At 37.2% G+C, this 19769-nt stretch overlaps 1 protein-coding gene across 1 annotated transcript; it reads right to left on the reverse strand.

The window, feature by feature from the left end:
- Positions 1-1847: 1847 nt before the first annotated feature.
- ACTR3 (ARP3 actin-related protein 3 homolog (yeast)) lies at positions 1848-16743 on the reverse strand (the record flags this gene model as incomplete). The annotated part of the gene is made up of 11 exons (XM_010179059.1): positions 1848-3139; positions 3448-3531; positions 5478-5603; positions 6080-6172; positions 6963-7136; positions 7857-8000; positions 10051-10158; positions 10510-10605; positions 11755-11865; positions 12398-12522; positions 16688-16743. Coding segments are annotated over 11 exons (1213 nt in total), but the record flags the coding sequence as incomplete, so codon positions are not given.
- Between the last annotated feature and the right edge of the window lie 3026 nt (positions 16744-19769).

Consider the following 19769-nt stretch of genomic DNA (forward strand, 5'->3'; position numbering starts at 1 on the left):
TGCAGGTAGCTAGATAAACTCACATACATCTCACCTGAGCCAGCCAGGCAGCATATAGGCCCCAAGTGCTACCTCCTCTTCCGAGCTGAGGTCCATCAGTGACAGCGAGACAACAGTGAGACAACCCAGCTTCTCTCTGGAGCACGAGGTTTCCAGGTCTGTACACACAGGATTGAGTTTGGTGCAGAAGATGCCTAAAACCAGACCATCCCTCACTGTTTAGCTATTTATATTCAGTTTTGGCAGGAGGGATCCCTCAACCTTGGGAAAAAAAGCCTCTTGGCCTTACTCCTGAACATAGCAAATTCATGATGAAAACCCCAGGAGGACCTGCGCTCCCCCCCACTGAATACAGCTGGGATGCAAAACCATCCTCTTTAACACTTGGCAGCAACTCTGGCTCCCAGCCTGACAGCTTTCACGCTCAGATGTCAACTCTTCCTCCCATCAGAGAGCTCATTTATGAGCTGGCTTGTTTCCTTGACATAGAAGCTATTTGCTAACCCAGTTACAACTGCACCCAATACACAGTCCTGCTCCAGACGGCTCCCACCACCAAGCAGCGCCTATTTCTGTGCAATACCAACCTGACACATCTGAAGCAGTGATCCTGTCAGACACCAACCCCAGCCTGGTTGTTCCTATTCCCACCTCTTCTCTCCTGCAAGAGCCCAGCTGCTGAAATGTAACACACGAGAACTGTCTGCCTCTCCATTACCCACCATAGCCAAGAACGGCCAAATTCTGAGTATTTGGATGCCACCACGCCCCAATCCAGACAGCTCCTTGCGGAGCAGATCCACCCAGCACCCAAAACCAGGGCATCTCAGTAATTTACAGCCTGAAAGGATCTGTACAAAGCCAGATTTGCTCGAGTGACTCCTTGCTCAGCTCCTGCACCCCAATTCCATCCCTTGGGCTCCTTCCACATCAGCTGAACTCTGCTGGTGCCTTTTCACTGCCCCAGCAAGAGGCCTGAATGTAACAGTAAGAGGAAATGGGGGAAAAACTACATCCCAAAGTTTCCAGATGTCTGCAAACCAGAGCTGTAATTACATCTAGGACTGACTGCAGTACAGTTAACACACACCACATCTGTCCTTCAGCCAAGTTTACCTCCATGCCTATACATTCTGTGCATCTTTGCATATAATCCTAGAGCCATACATAAGCTGTGCAAGACAGGAACTCACATACACTCCTTCTCTTTACAACTCCTCACTACACTACGTATCTCCAATTTCTGAGTTTTTCATGTGAATTTTTAAGGCTCTGCACTACATTGCCTTTTCTTCAGGCCATTACAGTCAGGAAATCCACTCACTACAGCATGATGCAGAACCAGAGGACTGTTAGAAAACCAGAGCTTAAATTAACTTCTTTATTTTACACATATTTGCCTATCAGTCCGTACCACTTGAATCAGTCAGCAGTTACAACTCAAAAAGTCACTACCTGAAAAACTCAAAATTTTACCATTGACAGGGAGATGTCAATAATAGTTTTGTAATACCATTATTTAACATTTTTTTGTTTGCACCAAGGCTCTATTCAATTCTAGCATGTGAAGTTTTATAATGCTTGCTGTAAAAATACTTTCCCATATTAATCCTCATTTTGGATCCTTATTTATGATGCATTGAAGCAACTAGGAGCTCTGGTAACGGATGAGCTCCCCCGAAAGATGTGAGGAATCCTTACAACTCAGAAGAAACAAAGAGATCTCCCTCTTGTGGTCTTCTACATAAACAACCTCAACTACATTTGTGAGCTCAGAAGCATCTAAAGAGAAGTTTTCTTTCATCAAATACTAACAGAAACTAAGCAATTCCATTCAATACATGAAGTGTTCTTCCTAGAAAGAATGAGAATGAGATTGTTTCCACTTTATTTTTATCTACATGGTATTTTCTTGCAGAAAAACCACAGAGACTTCAAACGCAGCGCTGTCTCCTGTATACCACCACCTGAAAGAAAGTGTGAGGGGGAAAAGGTACAGAACAAAGTAGACGAGCAAACCTAACAGCGGAGGAGATGTTAGGTTTCTATAGATAAGTGCTACCTAGATGAACATATAAACCGGGGTTCTAAAATGCTCTCACTTCAGTTTACACAATGCACATAATGACCTCTACCTTACACGCCAATCTTTCTTCAAAAGCCACAGCGGATACGTAGGAACCCATGCTCACAACTTCCCACGTAAGGAGATCAACAAGTCTGACACAAACATAAAAAGAAATTTTGTGCCTTTATTGGAATGGTGTTAGGCTTTAAATACACCAATTTTGATAACCTGATTATTTGGTTTTAATTAGAAATGACACTACAGAACGGCAATACTGGTCCAACAGTCTTGTCTTTACTTTTTTTTTTTTTAAAGCAAGAGATAGTATGAAAATGCACCAAAAGTAATCAGAAAGCACTAGCAGGCATTGGTTAATCCAAGATACTAGCTTCTTAGTTCCAAAAGCACTCGCATTGTATGGAACCCAGGATTCAGACTGGTCATGATTTGCAAGAACTCGTTGCATGAGTCATGACTTTCCTTTTTTTTTTTTTTTTTAATTTACTTTCAAGTTGGTCACTGGTAAATTTTTTTCCTCAAATATTACAGTTTCTTTAATTCATATTTTTCCTCAAAGTATAAAAAAGTATGAAATATAAACAAGCTCCTGCATTGCACCCATGAAAGGGGACAACAGAAGCATTAGAGAGCTGACTATCTACACACCGTCAAATCCCATCAAATCTTGGATAATTCATTAATATACAAAATACCAGGGCACAGAAAGAACTAAAATCCACTTTGTTTTGTTACGCACAGGTTCAAATAATCAATCTAAAGAAAAACGTGATCATTTTGGCTTCCCACTACATCCGCATGTTGAGACGCTTATTAAAATAATCCTGCTTAACTGTGTTTGGTCTTTTTCTTATTGTCAAGTCATGTTTGTTATCTTAATACCAGCCATCAGACAGACAAGTAATCAGAAAGACTCCTCCTCCCCACCTCCCTATCCCTGACCCTCCGAGGTCAGCTTTAAGACATGACTCCGAAGACAGGGTTGTGACGACAGATGCTAGGACCAATCTCTTCATAATCTTTTTTGGTATGGCATACTTGGTAGAATTCAGGCTGCAAAGGGAAGGAGACAAAAAAAGTTAGTCAATGTTACATACACCTTATCTGAACAACATTAACACGTATGGAGCACATGTATTTTGCCACAAAACTAAAACGCACTATTTAACAACTCACACAAATATGTACTCCAGCTTTCACTTGCTCTTTCAAACCTTCAAAGAGGGCAGGGAGGGTATATTTGCTACCTGCGGTTTATCAGAATCCCCCCAGCTGCACTCACTGTAGACTGAAGGAGACAAAAGAACTCCAAAAGTGTAGCCAAAATGATCAAAGCTTGCTCAGCTTTATAGCCAACTTACTGTGGAAGCCAGCATTGATCCTCCAAACCAAACCGCGTATCTTTGCATATGGTGTGTAATGACCTGTACATCAATGGGCTTAGGCTATAAAAGAAAAGGAAGAAAAAGAATACATTAAAAGTTACTTTTGCTGGTAAAAATTGGACTTTTTTTTTAAAGGAGTGTATATTCTAAGCTTACTTTTCACAAATTAGTATTTTCTTAAAATGCTGGGTATGTAAACTTGTAATGACAACATCCAATTTCTCTTGTACAACCCAGGCTAAAAAACAGCACTTGCTTATAAATTGCTAGTCATCTAATTTATCAGAGATTAAGAGATATTTGCATTCACAATTTTTTCCCAAGAGCTCCAATACAGTGCTCCTCTCCAATTTATCCACGTTCTATTTTGTGCCGAATTTCTTGAGGGACTGTTTATGCAGTTGCAAGAACAGATCCATACTACCTACCCCTTTCAAAAAAAACCACTTCAGAAAGTTAATTTTTAAGTTTCATGACATTATTTTAATAAAGCAGAAGTTGTAGACTGTTTGAAAGTTTATCTAGGATGAATACAGCCAGTCATGCTTTTCAGAACTACAACACTCATTCCAGTCAGCCCCTTTCCCTCTGTATCCACACAGACCGTCATTCCTTACCTGTGCTTATCAAAAATCACAGGCTACACAACAGATTCAGGAAGTGATTTGTTTGTTCTAGTACAATCTACTGAAATTGGAACAATTTGAAACAGAATCTAAAAACCATTTATAGTAGATCAGCAAAATTTAAGTCAGTGACTACTTGCAATGCCTGGCACTCCACAGAAGGAAGAGTCACATCAGATTTCCTTACTCATATCCTGCTTCCTTACTAAGTGGTAAAAGTCTATAAGGAGAACTGACAATAAACTAAACTTACTTGAACCAGAGAACTGCATACAACTGACATTTCAGTCTACAAGGCATATGATACTGGGGCTTTTAAAGACTGTTTGAGCTCATCTAGCTAGATTACTACCAAAAACTGGATGAGGAAAAACACTTCAATCTTGCTATAAAAGGAAAAATTAAAATAATTTTTATCTCTGCTGGTACCTTTTATGTATGCAGTCAATAGGAAAACATGCAAAAATTTGATCTGAGATCAAAAGTAGAAAGAACATGAAGTAAAGATCATGCAGTTTAGTGAAAACATGAAGTAATTTCATAGAATCACAGGATAATTTAGGTGGGAAGGGACCTTAGAATGTCTCTAGTTCAGCCTCCTGCTCAAAGCAGAGTCAGCTACGAGGTCAGAGGAAATTACTCAGAGTTTTAGCCAGCTGAATCTCAAAATCGTCCAAGGACGGAGGGTGCACAACTCCTCTGGGCAGCCTGTTCCAATGTCTGATCAGCCCCACAGACAAAAAGTCCTTTTACCCAAGCTGAACTCTACTGTTTTAATTTTCATCTGTTGTCTCTCATATGCCCACCACCCAGCATTGTCAAGAGCCTGGTCCCACTTTCTCTTATCATCTTCCCACACAAACTGAAGGGCTGCTATTAGGACTCTCAAAGCCTTTTCTTCTCCAGACAAACCAGTTTCCTCAGTCTTTCTTCATAGGACAAGTGCACCAGTCCTCCAGCAGCTTGACAAGGAGCTTGCTCCATCTCTAACTATCTTTACGTTCAAACTGAGGATGATGATTTGCAACAAATCAATAAGCACTAAGCACAAAAAAAAAGCTGAGGAATGACCTACTGCTTCTATGTAACAGGTGTAAGTCCCATCCTTTCATTAGGTGAGCCTGATTCAGTTCAATGATAATGGACACAAGTGCACACCAAGGGAAACAGTACTATGGCTTCCTACAGTGAAAGGATTATAGAAGTATTTTCCAGGATCAGTCTACAATTCTCTACCATAGATGAAACTCCAAAAAGCTTCTATAAAATCATTACATGAAAACGAAGACATTTCAACAAACAAGAACACTGCAATATGTTAGTTTCACATTTTCTAGGTAACAAGGGAGAGAAAGATGCTTGTTAAATGCAAGAACCAACCTTCAGTCTGCCACCACTAAGCTCTTCACTAAGTTTCAGTCTGGCATCAACAGTCCTTTTCAAGTCTCGCTGTAAACGGCGACCAAAGTCCCTGAACATGGTTGAGCCTCCAGAGAGGACAATATTCTGTTTTGAGTAAAGAAAATTATTAACTGCTTCTGAAAATGTAAGTCTCCAACTTCATCCAGTTCTTAAAATTCTAAATATCTAAATATAACTTTTAAAATTAAAGCATACTGTTAACGGTAAAGTTTTAAGTTATTTAACACTTAAGCAAGACAGAATATGAACTCACAAAGAGGCTGTCACATTAAAATTGGCTGTGCTTTAAAAGCCGTTTATACCTTAGCACATCTCGCTTCTTGCACTTACATTTCTGTTTCCAGTATTTCTTTTTCTTTTAGGTAAGAGCTTGAATAATGAAACATCACATTCTGAAAAGTTTTACGTGAACAACATAAAGCCTTCTGCATATTGGAGTCACTTATAGAAAAATTGTTTAATTTTGTTGACATTTTTTGTTTGTTTTAAAATACTTATCTCAATATAAAGCGCAATTCTTCTAAAACAAATATTTAAAATAATTCATCATAGCTACTGACCTTATACAGAGGACGTCTAACATCAATGGGACAATTCTGAATAACTTCGTCTACTACTTCTGAGATTGGTTGCGTGAAGTCAGGATTAGCAAACTACAAACAAGATTAAAAACAGACAAGTCAATGTGGGGGACCACAATTTGCAAAGGAAAGCTGGTAAGGAGAAAAGGGAAGAGAAAGAACCATCCTATTACACTACAGATGTCATGAAAACCAATAATGGAAATAGTTCTGTTATGTTAGCTATTTGTGTTGCCATTTTTAAAGGTTTGAAAGAATAATAAACCTCAAGTATCTGTTTTGCCAGCTATTCTCTTAGATAGCTTTTGTTAACTGTGACAGGTCAAAGAATACACAATGCCCTTCGCAGATGCTGAGCAGCAGAGTAAAACAGCATAACACGAAAAAACCTGCAACAGGAGAATGTTGAGAGGGATTCAGGGCAAATAAAATTAAATTAAAAAATACTGGATTCACAGCTAACTTTTCTCAACACTGGGAAAGAGACTGAAGGTCTAAAGGCAAGAAGACAAGATATTTCAAACCCTGACTTTTCTACAGATGGATAAGAAAACAGGGTACAATATGGTGAGACCTAGAAATCCTATTAAAAATTGCAGAAAGAAAATATGGGTAATCCATTTACTTTAGAAGTTTCAAATACAGAGCTTTACTTAGATATCAACCTGAATTTGTATTAAGATTACTAGCAATCAAAAATCAAAGCCATGTTGACTTACAACAATAGCTGGCATCTATTTACAAACAAGGAGAAACATAAGTTGGGATTAACCACTCCTTTAGAAGTCTGCAAATACTGTTTATATGTTATCATCCAAAATGCACCCAAAACAAAAACTGCAAACAATTCAAATCAACTCACCTCAGGATGGAAGAAAATCTCTGGTCCCAGGAATCTTTCATAGCCAACATCAATGGTAAATTCTTTCTTTGAAATAGCATTAATTCCAGTATATTGTTTAATCCACTTTGTACCATCTGTATCATACTTGTTAAATTCTTTTACTAAGTCAGGGCAAACGTAACTAAAGCGTTCCTGAAAATTGAACAGGTACAGTTAGAAGTATCTTCATAAGTATAGCAGAGAAGATGGTATGAACTGTAAGAGAGTGTATAATTTAAACCTTTAAGAATAAGAGTTTTAATTTGGCAGATACAGAATAGGGCTTAAAAACGGCTGAACTGACATTTACTGTATACAGTCAGACAATGGCTCTGCTACTACAAATCACTTCTGTGCAGCTCTGAAAGCAGCACATCTTGCTGAGCTAAAGTACTTTTCACTTATTTTTCCTCTAAACTTCCACGATGGTAAGAAATGAGTTCTAAAGTATACTGAAGAATTGCCATAGAAACAGCTTTAAGTGTACTTTAAGCTGAATGTCTTTCAGAATAGCTTTGTACTACAGAAAAAGAATGTATCAACATTCAGGAAGAATAAAAGAGTAATTAGAGCTCTTTACATTACACATCCCACCCAGAACATTTCCTACGGAATATTACAATAATAAGGGAGGGAAGGAGAAAGGAGAGACTACAAGTGAAAAGCTAAATTCTAGCCCAAATTGGGTATAGTGCAACACCATACTTTAACTCAGGGTATTTCACGTTGCTCTATTATTTTAGCAATTTTTATATTATTTAGAAACATCACCATTACTTGGAAGGACAATTATTTTAAGATGATATTATATTTTTTAAATAGATGTCAATCTCTGATTGAAAATAACCTTAACATCTGCAGTATTCACATTACCTTCACTGCTTTAGCTGTTTCCAAGGATTGTTCAGGAGGAATGCCTACTTCTCGCTCCCGCAGCAGCTGCTGAATGAAGTATGTTATATCTCGCCCGGCAATTGGAATGTGTTTGATACAGCTGCCAATCACATATCCCTCAGCCTGTAAATAAAATGAAGTGGGAGAAAGACATTGACAAGAACTCCTTTCAGCAAAGCTTAGGAGGGGGAGAGAAAGACACGGAGTCTAAACTCCTATTCACTACCTGTGACTGTGGGATGGAAGCCCTTTAAGACTGACTCATTAAATTACCAGAAATCCAATTCTTCAGCAGCCTTATTTTACTTGTTAAAGTGTTTTTCTTTGCATTGGTTCATAATTCTTACAAGGTTAGAAGGAACAGAAAGGTCACTAATACATAAGGCAGACAAATAGCTATACTCACTATTCCTTGGCCTTTATTTTCTCTTCAAAATGAGGTTACTCTTACCAAAAAGGTCAAGGAACCTTGTATCGTGAAATATTATTTTAGAATAAATGATGTGGCTCTGCAGTCACAGCCACTGATGTAAGACGTTACAATCCACATGAACCAAAATTAATTTTCTGAAAGCAGGGAGAAAATGCATCATTTCAGCACATTAATTGAGACGGCTTAGAACATCAGCCTGGCCCATACTCATCCATCAGTCTACCCTTGTAAGTCACACTCATCCTGGGGGCCAGGATCAGGGCATTAAAAATAGCTGGTCTAAACACAGAAACCAGAAGTGTTCAAGACTGGCCTTCAACATCACCAGACCTGCTACATCCATCCAAACAGATGCACCCAGATAACACACTAATATCAGATGCCTAAATTTCCTATATACACCTTGCACTCACATATAACGTTCTTTCTACCATAGAAAATAATGAAGTCATTAAAAAATGTACCACTATTGTTACCTTCACTACACAGAGAAGCGTTTGTTAATTTCTCTTCATCTGTTTTATTATAAAAGCGATATACTATTACTGCCAATTTGTTCAAGATGTTTAAAACCTCCAGAAATCAAGCAAATGTCACTCTACAAAGGAACTTATAGTTTCAAGTGATACAGAATAATGGCTCTTACTGCAATTTAAAAAAAAAAAAAAACCACAACAAAACCACAAGTCAGGAGTTCAACTGATTTAACAGCAATTTAAACTGCTAGGTACAATTTTAAAGAAGTTTACCCATACCAGGTTTCAAGTGTCAATTGTTTCCTACATCTTACTAAAAATATGTCATCTTGGATAAACAATATGAACAAAGATTTAGCAACTATATTCCATCAAGATCAATAAGAAATCGCTACATCGCAGCATACGTTTGATCACCACCGATACTACTATTTGGTATAACAATTTTTTTAAATTGAGGTTATTGTGGCATGATAACGCTTTGTGTATGTGTTAATACTAAAAATCTTATCTTCATTTTGAAAAGAAAAATGCATCTGGTGCCTAAACACACATTTAACTTCCCAAGGAAATATGGGCAGAGACACGTTGTCAGCCACTTCAAATAAAAACCACTGTTAAACGCTCCAATTATAAAATTTCAAATATACAGCTTTGTAAAAGAAAATGCATACCTACAGCAAAACGAATAATTTGACAGTTAAGAAACTGCAGCAGTGTTAATTTTATTTAATAAAACATCATAGGGTAGGCATTTTTTGATTTTTTGCTTTTATTGCTGATGCATGATAACATACTGCTAAACATTGGTCAACAGAGAAAAATTGTAAACAATTCTACATCTGCCCTCAAATATTTTGTATTAGTTCTATTTTATATTTACAAATTGACTGAATTAAACAGAAATTTCCAAACATTTTGCACTGACTGGTAAAGAGCACATTCACTCTTACCAGCAAAATAAACTGGAAATATGATAAAGCAATACAATTTTACTGATCACTTAGCATGGTCTTGACAAATCGCCTTTTAAAGGTAAGTCACTGAAAAACAATACACCCTGACAAACTCAGGGTGCAGGAAAGTTCTTCTGAGAGTTTCTGCACTACAAAATAAATCAAAAACCCACAACCCTGTAAATTATCTGACAATTTCGAAGATTCCTAGCTACGCTTCAGTCTGTGTAAGTGTACAAACTTCAAAGAAGTTACAGGATAAACCGTTCTACGGTTAAATTGTTTCTGTAACGTTGATATATACTTACAACAGGAATAACATGAGTGACGCCATCACCACTGTCTATAACTGTGCCAGTCAGTGTTCGTTCACCTACTTGTCTTGACGTCCAAGATGCAGCTAAGGCAAGGACAGCCTTGTAAAAACACACAAAAAACCAGATTTTCATAAAAGCACTGCATTGTAGATCTCACTTTCCACTACTCCCCTCCCAACAATACCTAGACTGATACTCTCAACTTCCATGATGTTATTTATTTTATTATGTAAATTACCAAATATGCTTCACTGCTTAGAGGCCACCTTTTATACAGGTAACAGAGGAACAGTTCCTGGCTGACAGACCCCAGAATCAACATGTTATCAAACATCCAGTGGTGAAAGTGCTAACCAAAAGTACATTAAAGTACTCACCACGCATGCAGCTTTCCTAGTGATACCAGTTTTAGCTCAAGGAAGAATACCGTTTCAACTACCCTGCCCTTACCTGAACAGCAATATATAGCCCTGGAACATTGAAAGACTCGAACATGATTTCAGCAGTATATTCTCTATTTTCTGGAGTATTTAATGGAGGCTCAGTCTGTGAGACAAAAAAAAAAACCAACTTGCATTCAAATTAAACACCATTAAAGTAAACCAACCACCAAATCCTAAATTTTGAAAGCTGAGTCACTCAATAACAATAGCATGTAAAAATAGTAATGTACTAAGGGTGCTTTTAAAGGCAAAATATTGCAATTAAAAAAATCCAGAAGCCTCTCTAACAATAACAGTTTATGCAACTATGCAAACTGCACTGCAAAAAAACATGAAGATTAGAGCGAAAACAGAGAAAACGAAGTGCAATAAATAGGTTATATTAATTACTGCTTAAAAATTTACATTGATGGCCCTCTTTGTATGTTGGTTAGCTCATTACAACTTTTTATTTCACTGAAAGAATCAGGACTATTAACCTAAAATGTCAAAGGATGCAGTTCGGCACATTCAAAGAATGAATTATTTTAAAAATTTCTCTGTGATTCATTTAAGAAGAAAGCTGCTTTTCTTCAGAAGGCAATCACTATAAAACGAATTGATATAATCAGCTGTAGAAATGTACTGAACTGAGAGAAGCTAGCAACAACATACAATGTGCTATTAACAGCATGCTCTAATTTTCATTAAAATACCAAACACATTTAATGTTAAATCTCTCCTCTGAAATGATGTAATAGGATGGCAAAGAGGGCAGGGAGCCCAGACTTCACAAAGGTGGTAAGGACAAGACCTTATTGACCTTAATTCAGATCTAACCTACCCAAATAAACAATCAATCCATCTGATTTCACAAAAAAAAAAATCACTGTCACACTATCCAGGTAGCAGCATTATTTATGAAGCCAAAATTATTGCGATTACACCAAGTCAAAACATACAGGTACTTTTTTCCCTAAAAATGTAAATATGATTATCAAATTCAGTGGATAATAGGAAAAAAAGGGATGAAGCAGATGCAATTTGGAGGTAAATGAGAACAGAATAAAGTTTGCAGTCCAGACACTGTGTCATCTTTAGAAAATTAAAGAATCTGGATGCGATAAGTCAGGTCAGGAAAGTCTCAGGTAATTGGTATTGACTTTAAGTTTTCAAGGTAAGCATATTCATATTTAAGAATGATTAGATAAATCAGCACAAGCATTCCTATTGGCCATATGCAATTTCGTAAGTTGGACATAATTTTACCTACCAAAAGAAAATAATGATCCTCAGGTTCTGCCCTTAGATACTTAAAGATTACTTGCTCCATAAACCTCTCCATCAAGTCCCAGTCTTCAACTATACCATGGCGGATGGGCCACTGCAGAAGAATATCAAAATATAATAGGAAACAAAAGAAAAAGGAAAAACCAAATCAGTGTTTTCAACTGCAGCAGAAGCACATGATCTACATACGCCAGAAACCTTGCATTACATTTTCCCTATCCTGATCTGACACCTACTCAGAATTCAGATTTCAACCCTGAACACATTGTGCTGTTCTCAGTACAAAAGAATGGTGACACTAGGATTAAAAAAGGTTCCCCTTAGCCCAGCATCCTGACGCTGATGTAGCTGACAGGAGATGCCAAGGAACATGAAAGAGCATGACATTTCTGCTTAACACTCTCCTAGCCTTTCACTTCAGAAGAAATATATTCACAAACTTCTTTGCAAATTCTCAAAGGCTCCTGAAAGTCAGTGAAGCCAAGCCTTATTTTCCATTAAAACAGAGTAAATAAAAACAAATAAGACTAAAATTAACCAAAAAGCATTAACAAGAAGCTGTTTACTGTATAGCTGATGCTTTCTAAAGAGCACTGGAAAATTATTTTAAACATTTCTCTTAATACCTTGGTTGCATAAGTTGGTTTTTCTATTGCTTCATCCCCGATAAAGAAGTCTAAATCATCAACACCTTTCAAAACTCTCCTTTGTGCCTGATCGACCACTTTTGCGGATTCTTTGATAGCAATACCTTTAACAGAGAACACAAACAACGTTGTAGATCACATATCCTGCTCTGAAAGAAGAAAATCCCAATAGTCAACAACAGGAGCAGACTGTCATTGTATTCACCCTTTGTTTCAGGTACAAGCACAGAAAAGCTAAATAAACCACACCGTTTTATTTCTAATCATAGGTAAACATAATTAGGATTCATAAACACAGATCTAAAGACAGATTTAACTGTTAAGACACCAACATGCAATCAGAGAGATAAAGTAGAGAAAGCATCATTAAGGATATCCCTACAGATCTCATTGTATTCAACAAGTGTGCTAATTTTCTGCACACTTCCCTAATAGCAATAATAAAGCAAAGGAAGTTGTAGTTGGCAGCTGCAGAAGTTGTATAAAGAGCAAAAAAGAAAACATGTTGCCATTATATAAATGGATGTTTTACCTCACTTGCACCAATTTGATTTCTGGACATATGAGGAAAGTGAGATATGGCACACAAAAGTAACTGAATAGTAACCAAATAAGCGAAAAACATACAAAAAGCGGCAGAAAGGAAGAAGTAGGAGAAAACATAAGGCATACAGAAAAAGAAATTAGACACAAATAAAAGTATTTTTAAAAGGACAGAAATTTGTATGGCCACATGACGTACCTTTAGATGCTTTAAAACAGATTTTCACAAAGTCTGTGTTTAATTTGTTCCTTTAAATACTACTCCTACCTTATCTTTACAAGTAGGAAGGAGAATTTCATTTAAGTAAGACTATAAATCTCACCTTCACTTCAAGGAATAACTGGCAAAAGTTAAGAGCTTTTATATCTTGGCAATTTATTTCTTTCAGAATAATTACTGGAAGATTTATAATTATAAAGAATAAAGTTTTTATCAGAGAAATACTGGCTAAGGCTAAAGATGGGATCCTGGAAAGATGGATCAGTGATCAGATACCACAGGAACACAGATGTTCCCCTCCCTCATCTTTCTCATCAGCCTTCTGGCTAACAGGGTTGCGGTGCCAGCAATACCTGCTCTATTTTTTCAAGCCTTACTAACTGCTGTTAAACACAATCCTTTATACAAATGAGGAAATTCATCTATGTACGAAGCATTAATATCAGCCTCAAATATTCAAAGGCCATGTTCCAAGAGCTCTTTCAAAGGCAGAATTATTTTGCTAATTCTCACTTTCAGTAAGAAATTCTGTTTGTTCACAACTAAGATTAAAAAACATTAAGAAAAGAGCTGCTGCAGGCTCAAGCCCACAAGACACAGGGTGGCACAGCTACGGGATTTAGAAACCAATAGCATGCTAAGGTAAAGCACCGTTAGCTCACCGATGTTCCCCATCCTTCTCCCTTCTCTTCCCATAAAAAAGAACAAAAGCAGAGCTGCACAGCCAAAGTGAAATGTTGTGAAAGACTAAACCAGAAGACATTATTTTGAGCTCTTCAGGAAGAAAACTGAATCATGCTGTAACTTCTATAGCAGCTTACAGGCAAGCAGAGAGGAAGTCAAAAGCACTGGCAGGGGTAGGATAGGAAGTAGAAGCTGAAGTTGTGGGGAAGGAGATGTCGCAAGGCCAGTGTCTGCTGCAAGTGAAAATAAGAATCTTGCCAAGTATTTTTCAGCTCATCATTACAGAGCTCACACATTTTGGGAAAATTTTCTGCCCAGATGTGCATAATCTTCAAGAAGCTTCAAGTAAGATGCCATCACTTGCCACAGGATTATAAAAACTTTCAAGTCAGAGTGGTTTCACCCTGTGACAAGCCTAAAACAAGATGGGACCTCTCAGTATTTTGCTGACCTTGAGGCTGGCCTGTTCTGAAAGTCAGAAATGAGAAGGAAACAACTCGAATCAAGAATCATATCCTGAAAACACAAACTGGAAAATAAATCTTGGTGAAAGCAGAGCTTGGCTACTGCAGTGCCTGAATGCGGGCAGTGCTCCAGCAGCATCGCAGAGCATTTGCCTTTGGTTTGCTTGGCACAAGAATAAGAGCTTTTAGAAAATAAAAGAGGATATACTTGCATCATATCAATTTTTGTGCTTAACCACTATTCGAACCATATTCCTTTCTTTTAAGGTAAAGAAAGGACCATATAACAAGTAAATTACTACAGATTAACTGAAATAGATGACAAATCAAGAGAACTACTATGTAATGGAAAGAAACTGACTTGTATTTTAACATACAGCAAGAAAAAAAGGGTAAGTGAATAAAAATTAAGCAAAATTAATGATCTGATAAGATCTGAAAAGCAGCCAGGAAAGAAGGCAGTGAACCCAAGTCTGTGCAAAAAATTGGCCCAATATATTCTCATTTGCTTCACTTTTCAAATAAGCATTTGTCACCTCTACAGAAGCATATTCAGAACTAAATCAAGAACACAACACGAGAGAAGTGGGAGATAAAAATCTGTTAAGACCAGCAGTGAGTAAGATAAGCAGCAAGTGAACAAGGCAGAAGGAATGCTGCTCCAACCTGTTTAACAGCAAACATTTTTGAGAGAATCAGATTGATAAAATGCAACCACCAACTGCTGGAAGCCAGAGGAGAAACCAAACCATTTTTCCTCTGTGGAGAATATTAAGGAAATTAAAGACACCAAAGTGCTTTGAGAAGATCCACAGGGTTTTTTTGTAGTATTTGACTTTGAAACTAGGTACTGCTATACTGTGTTTTCATTTCTCTAATGTGGATTTGAGGCAGAGGATTAATGCAGTCAGTGTAATTATCTAACACGGATTACAGTACAAATGAGAAAAATGCCTTTTTCATTAAGATGACTGCAGTCAAGGACCATTTCAGCTGTAGGAGGAACTACAGCACCTTTTTTTAAGAAAATACAACACATTATTATCAAAAAGCAGAAAAAAAAATCTCATTTCCTCCCTTTCTCTTCTACTTTAATAGCATCTCTGCTGTACAAATTTCTCTGCTTCATGATCTGACAGGTCATTTTACTCCCAGAATTTGTTTAAAGTGTCATGATATCTCTTCTCCTCTTTTTGGAACAATAAAATTATTTTAAAATTAAATAAACCAAATCTGAAGATGCATAAAAAGTATGTAAACTCTACTTTTTAAAAATTGAATAAAGTAAAAATTTGCCCATTTTTAATTTAAAGACTGCTATGAAGTTTAAAGAGCAATGAAGGTATTTTCAATGTTTCATTAACTTTGGGTTTAAATCCAATGTTAAAACTAGTTTTTGTGTGGAAAAACAAAACTATAGCGTATATTCTATAAGCCACTGAGGTAAACCAAATGAAATGGAAAACCAAATGAATGAAGAACTACATACAGAACAGATTGAAAGGATTCTCATTTGTATGAAAATAGAATGCTTTAAGCAAATTAACCTTAGCTTTCCATACAAATTGCTTTTTGAAGCATGTTTTCTAGAAAAATTAACACAGAGCCTGTGCTACCAAGCTATATTTTACAGCAACTGTACCTAAATATTATTAGTTCTAGCTCTTTTCCTGTTGCATTCAGAGGGAAATACTGGGTGAACTAATTATTCCTTTTTACCAGGATGCAATACGTGATTACTTTGGCACAAATCAACAATGACAAAATGCCAAGTGGTGTAAGGTGAAAAGGTGAAGAATTTCTAAAGGAAGCTGATTGAGTTCCACTCTCTGGAGTGGAGCCGCATCACTTCAAGTGGCAGAAACAGTTCAGAAGACAGGAAGTGAATAAGCAATGTAAAAAAAACCAAAAGTGTTATCTTGTTCTATTTACAAAACATAGTAATTTAAGTAACATAGCTGTAATACTGAAAAATACCTGAGAAGTGTAACATTTTAGACCCTAAAGATATTAAAACCTCCAATTTTAATTATTTTTTCGAGTTACAATCAACTGAACTTTAACCTGGGAAATTGTTAATAAGGGAAATACTTTTAAAAAGTAAATATAGCCACAGTACTTATTTCAACATGGTTTCAGCTTCCAATATATTAACTTCAACTATCAGTATACCATTTTAATGAATGTATCTTTCTAAACTGAGCATCCATAGCAAAACAGAAGACAGCCATGCTATGGCTCTGTGTCATCACTCAGAGGCCTTTTCGAGCTGCTCACTTTCAACTGCTTTTTTATATAGCATATTGTAGAAACTCTAAGTGTAACTTCAGCATTCATATACAAGTAACAGATACTTACATGAAGGAATAATGAACTGGGGTTCAGTATTACCAGCATATCCGAGCTTTGTATACCTATTGAGGCAAAAAAAAGGTTGGGTTATAGTATTTACCATCACAAATATCAAAGATATCTCCCTTTTTTAATGAACATACTTCTCATATCAAAAAGACCCACTGAATTTCCTTAAGAAAAAATAACCTGTGGCAGGGCTCGCCATCATTACTTCACAAGTGTTTCCCAAGCTGTACTATCACAGGTGGCAAGCACTGACAGCTGATAATGACAGTGGTAGCAAAAGAAATACTACTTAACAAAAAACAGTCACAGAAATGTGTTTATAAGACTAAGGAAAGCAAGAGGAAAAGAACTACACACCTTCACTCACCCAATTTCCAGAAGGTGCTATGGATATGTACATAATTTGCATTGTCAGGATGTAAGAAAACTGAAGAAATTACCAATGTATTCATGAAAAGTAACTACAAAACTCACAGTACCAAAACTATCCAGCTGCTAGAAGAGTTGCTACAGGAGTTCACAACAGCATAGGCAAATTCTAAAATGTGCAGACCAAAATGCAGACTACATTCAAGAGTAACAGCCTACACACCAGGTTTTAACAAACACAGATACGGGGAAGTTATCATTTTCGTTACACAGGCAGACAGCTGTACCAACTAAATCAGCAGCATCAGCAAAAGCATGAAACACTGTAGTAGCACCTCTACAATTTTCAGCACTTGGATACAAAACTTGGAAGATCTTAGGCGGTATAAGGCAGTACTGATTTTAACAATCCATAAATTTATGTCAAAAACACGGCAAAATGCCTGGCAACAAAACCAGTAAGAGGTGGTTTTTCACAGGCCAGAAGAGGAGTGCTGCTGCAGGAGGTTTTGCTGTGATGCAACTGATGCTGCGGTTCACAGCTTGCTCACGTGCCTGCTAACGCCTACACAATTCCTATCACCGACACTAAATGTGCACGTTAGTGCTGGGCCAGGAAAAACAGTATCCTCAAAATGAAGGTACATTTCTCTCTAAGTAACAAAGTGGTGAGCACAGGACCTCATCTAACACCAGAAGTGCTTCGCAAGAGAAGTATTTTTCAAGCTATAAAACTCATCTTGTCTGTAACACGCTGTAACAGTTGTGAAGTTTTTTTGTATGGTTACTCTCATTGATCAACATGAACATTTACTGAAAAAGAAAACTTCACAGATAAAATAAGACAAATAATGGGGAAAAGAAACTAAATATCAGAAAAATTTACACCTCATGAAGAATCAGCATCATGCACTCTATGTGCCAGAACTCAGGACACGGAACTCAGATTTTGCAGATTCAAGTCACAAGTTTAAATTTTCTTCTTAAATATCTAGTCCCTAGAAGAAATATCAAAAATTTTGCAAACTGCTGCTTCTGTAGCCTGTCATGCAGACTAAAACTGTCCACTGTCTCTATAGTTTTAAGAGGCTTTTAGTGCCACTAAGAAAACCAGAAAATACTGACTCACTCCCTCTACCTTCTCCCTGCAAATCAGGAACTGTGGCACATAGGTTCTAAAGCCAAACGTACACATCAACTTTGGAGCCTGAAGGCTACAAAAACCTACAACTCGGTCAGAAGCGCCTTAGCAAGCAAAAAAAAATAGAACTGTTAAAAAGCAAAAAAAGTTAAAACAAAAGCTGAACTGTTGCAGGTACCAGGCTGTTTAGCTGCTTGTGGTGTGGGGAGACTGCCCAGCACACACAGCCAGCCTGCTGAAAGAAAAACAGTCACATAAAAGATGCATCTCACATAAAAAGACCAAATTCAGACCTAAAAACAACTTATCTAAAAATATTATGCCCTACTCAGCAAGAAGTCTCCTGATTAAAAAAAAGGTCACATTTTTAAGCTTCCATAAAAGGAAGAAGGAAAAAAAAAAAAAAAGAAAAAACCACATAGCTTCTGGTGTCTAAACATTAAACCATTATAGCCATAAGTGTCCAACACATCTCCAATGTACCAAGACTTCCTTGCTACGCACTCCCTTACGCATAGGGAACGTCACCACCACTTGCCCATGGGCCAGGGACAGGACCTGCTGCTGCCTTCAGCTCCAAGCTCGCAGGCACAGCCAGCCCCTTGCAGTATTCATACCCCAACTGGTACTGGGGGCTCTGGACAGTAGCCAGGGCTGCCAGGGACTATGGCAATACACATAGTAAAGCTTGATTTTAATTACTAAATATATAGAGAGATTCTCTTGAGTTAAAATGGAGTTTAAAAATGTGACAGGTAAGACAAAAAAGGTAAATTAAAAAAAAATGAATAAAAGTTTACACAAATCTTCAGTTCTCCAAATGCACAATCTAGCAACAGCAGGGTTTTTTTAAATTAACTTTTGCAAAGATAAGGCTTTATTCAGACTGATCAGATCTATTCCACCACTGTCACTTGAAGTAAATATTTAAATCTCATGGAAAAAAGGATACCATGGGCAAGTTAAATTTCACATGTATACAGTTTCCACAAGCAGTTCATACAGGGCAAAGTGTGTCTGACTAATGTATGATTCACAGGGGAACAAGGCACACCCTGTCTTCTCCTGAACAGCAATCACTGCCACCACATAAAAAAAGTCCTGATATTAAAAGATATCATAAGGCAGTACCAATACTGGATCCAGTCTTGCTTGCTACATAGCACTGCAGAGTGGCAGGAGGGACTTCCATGGAGACAGGCAGGTGCGTGTCATTTAATGAGACATGTACTTGGCTTTCCCACTGAATTTGGGACACCCAGCAGTAAGAGAACAAGGCACTGTACAGATTGGTATAAAAGTATAAGCAAATTTCTATTAAAAACTGTAACACAGAATTGATTTACAAAATCCCAAAGGTGAAAACCTGAATTCAACCTTGATCATTCAGATGTTTTCCTTTATTTCGCCATGTTCAGCTACCTGAAGAGTTTCTATAGCCCTATTAGCTCACTTAAGTAGAAATGAAGGGGAAAAAAAAGCAAAAATAATTGTTGGATAACCATGACCTTCAGATTTACTTTAGAAGACAAGCTACGAAGTATCCAAAACCAGTCTGCAAAGTCTTCA

The sequence above is a fragment of the Mesitornis unicolor genome, unplaced genomic scaffold (assembly GCF_000695765.1).
Source record: "Mesitornis unicolor isolate BGI_N332 unplaced genomic scaffold, ASM69576v1 scaffold12072, whole genome shotgun sequence".
NCBI classification, from domain to species: domain Eukaryota; kingdom Metazoa; phylum Chordata; class Aves; order Mesitornithiformes; family Mesitornithidae; genus Mesitornis; species Mesitornis unicolor.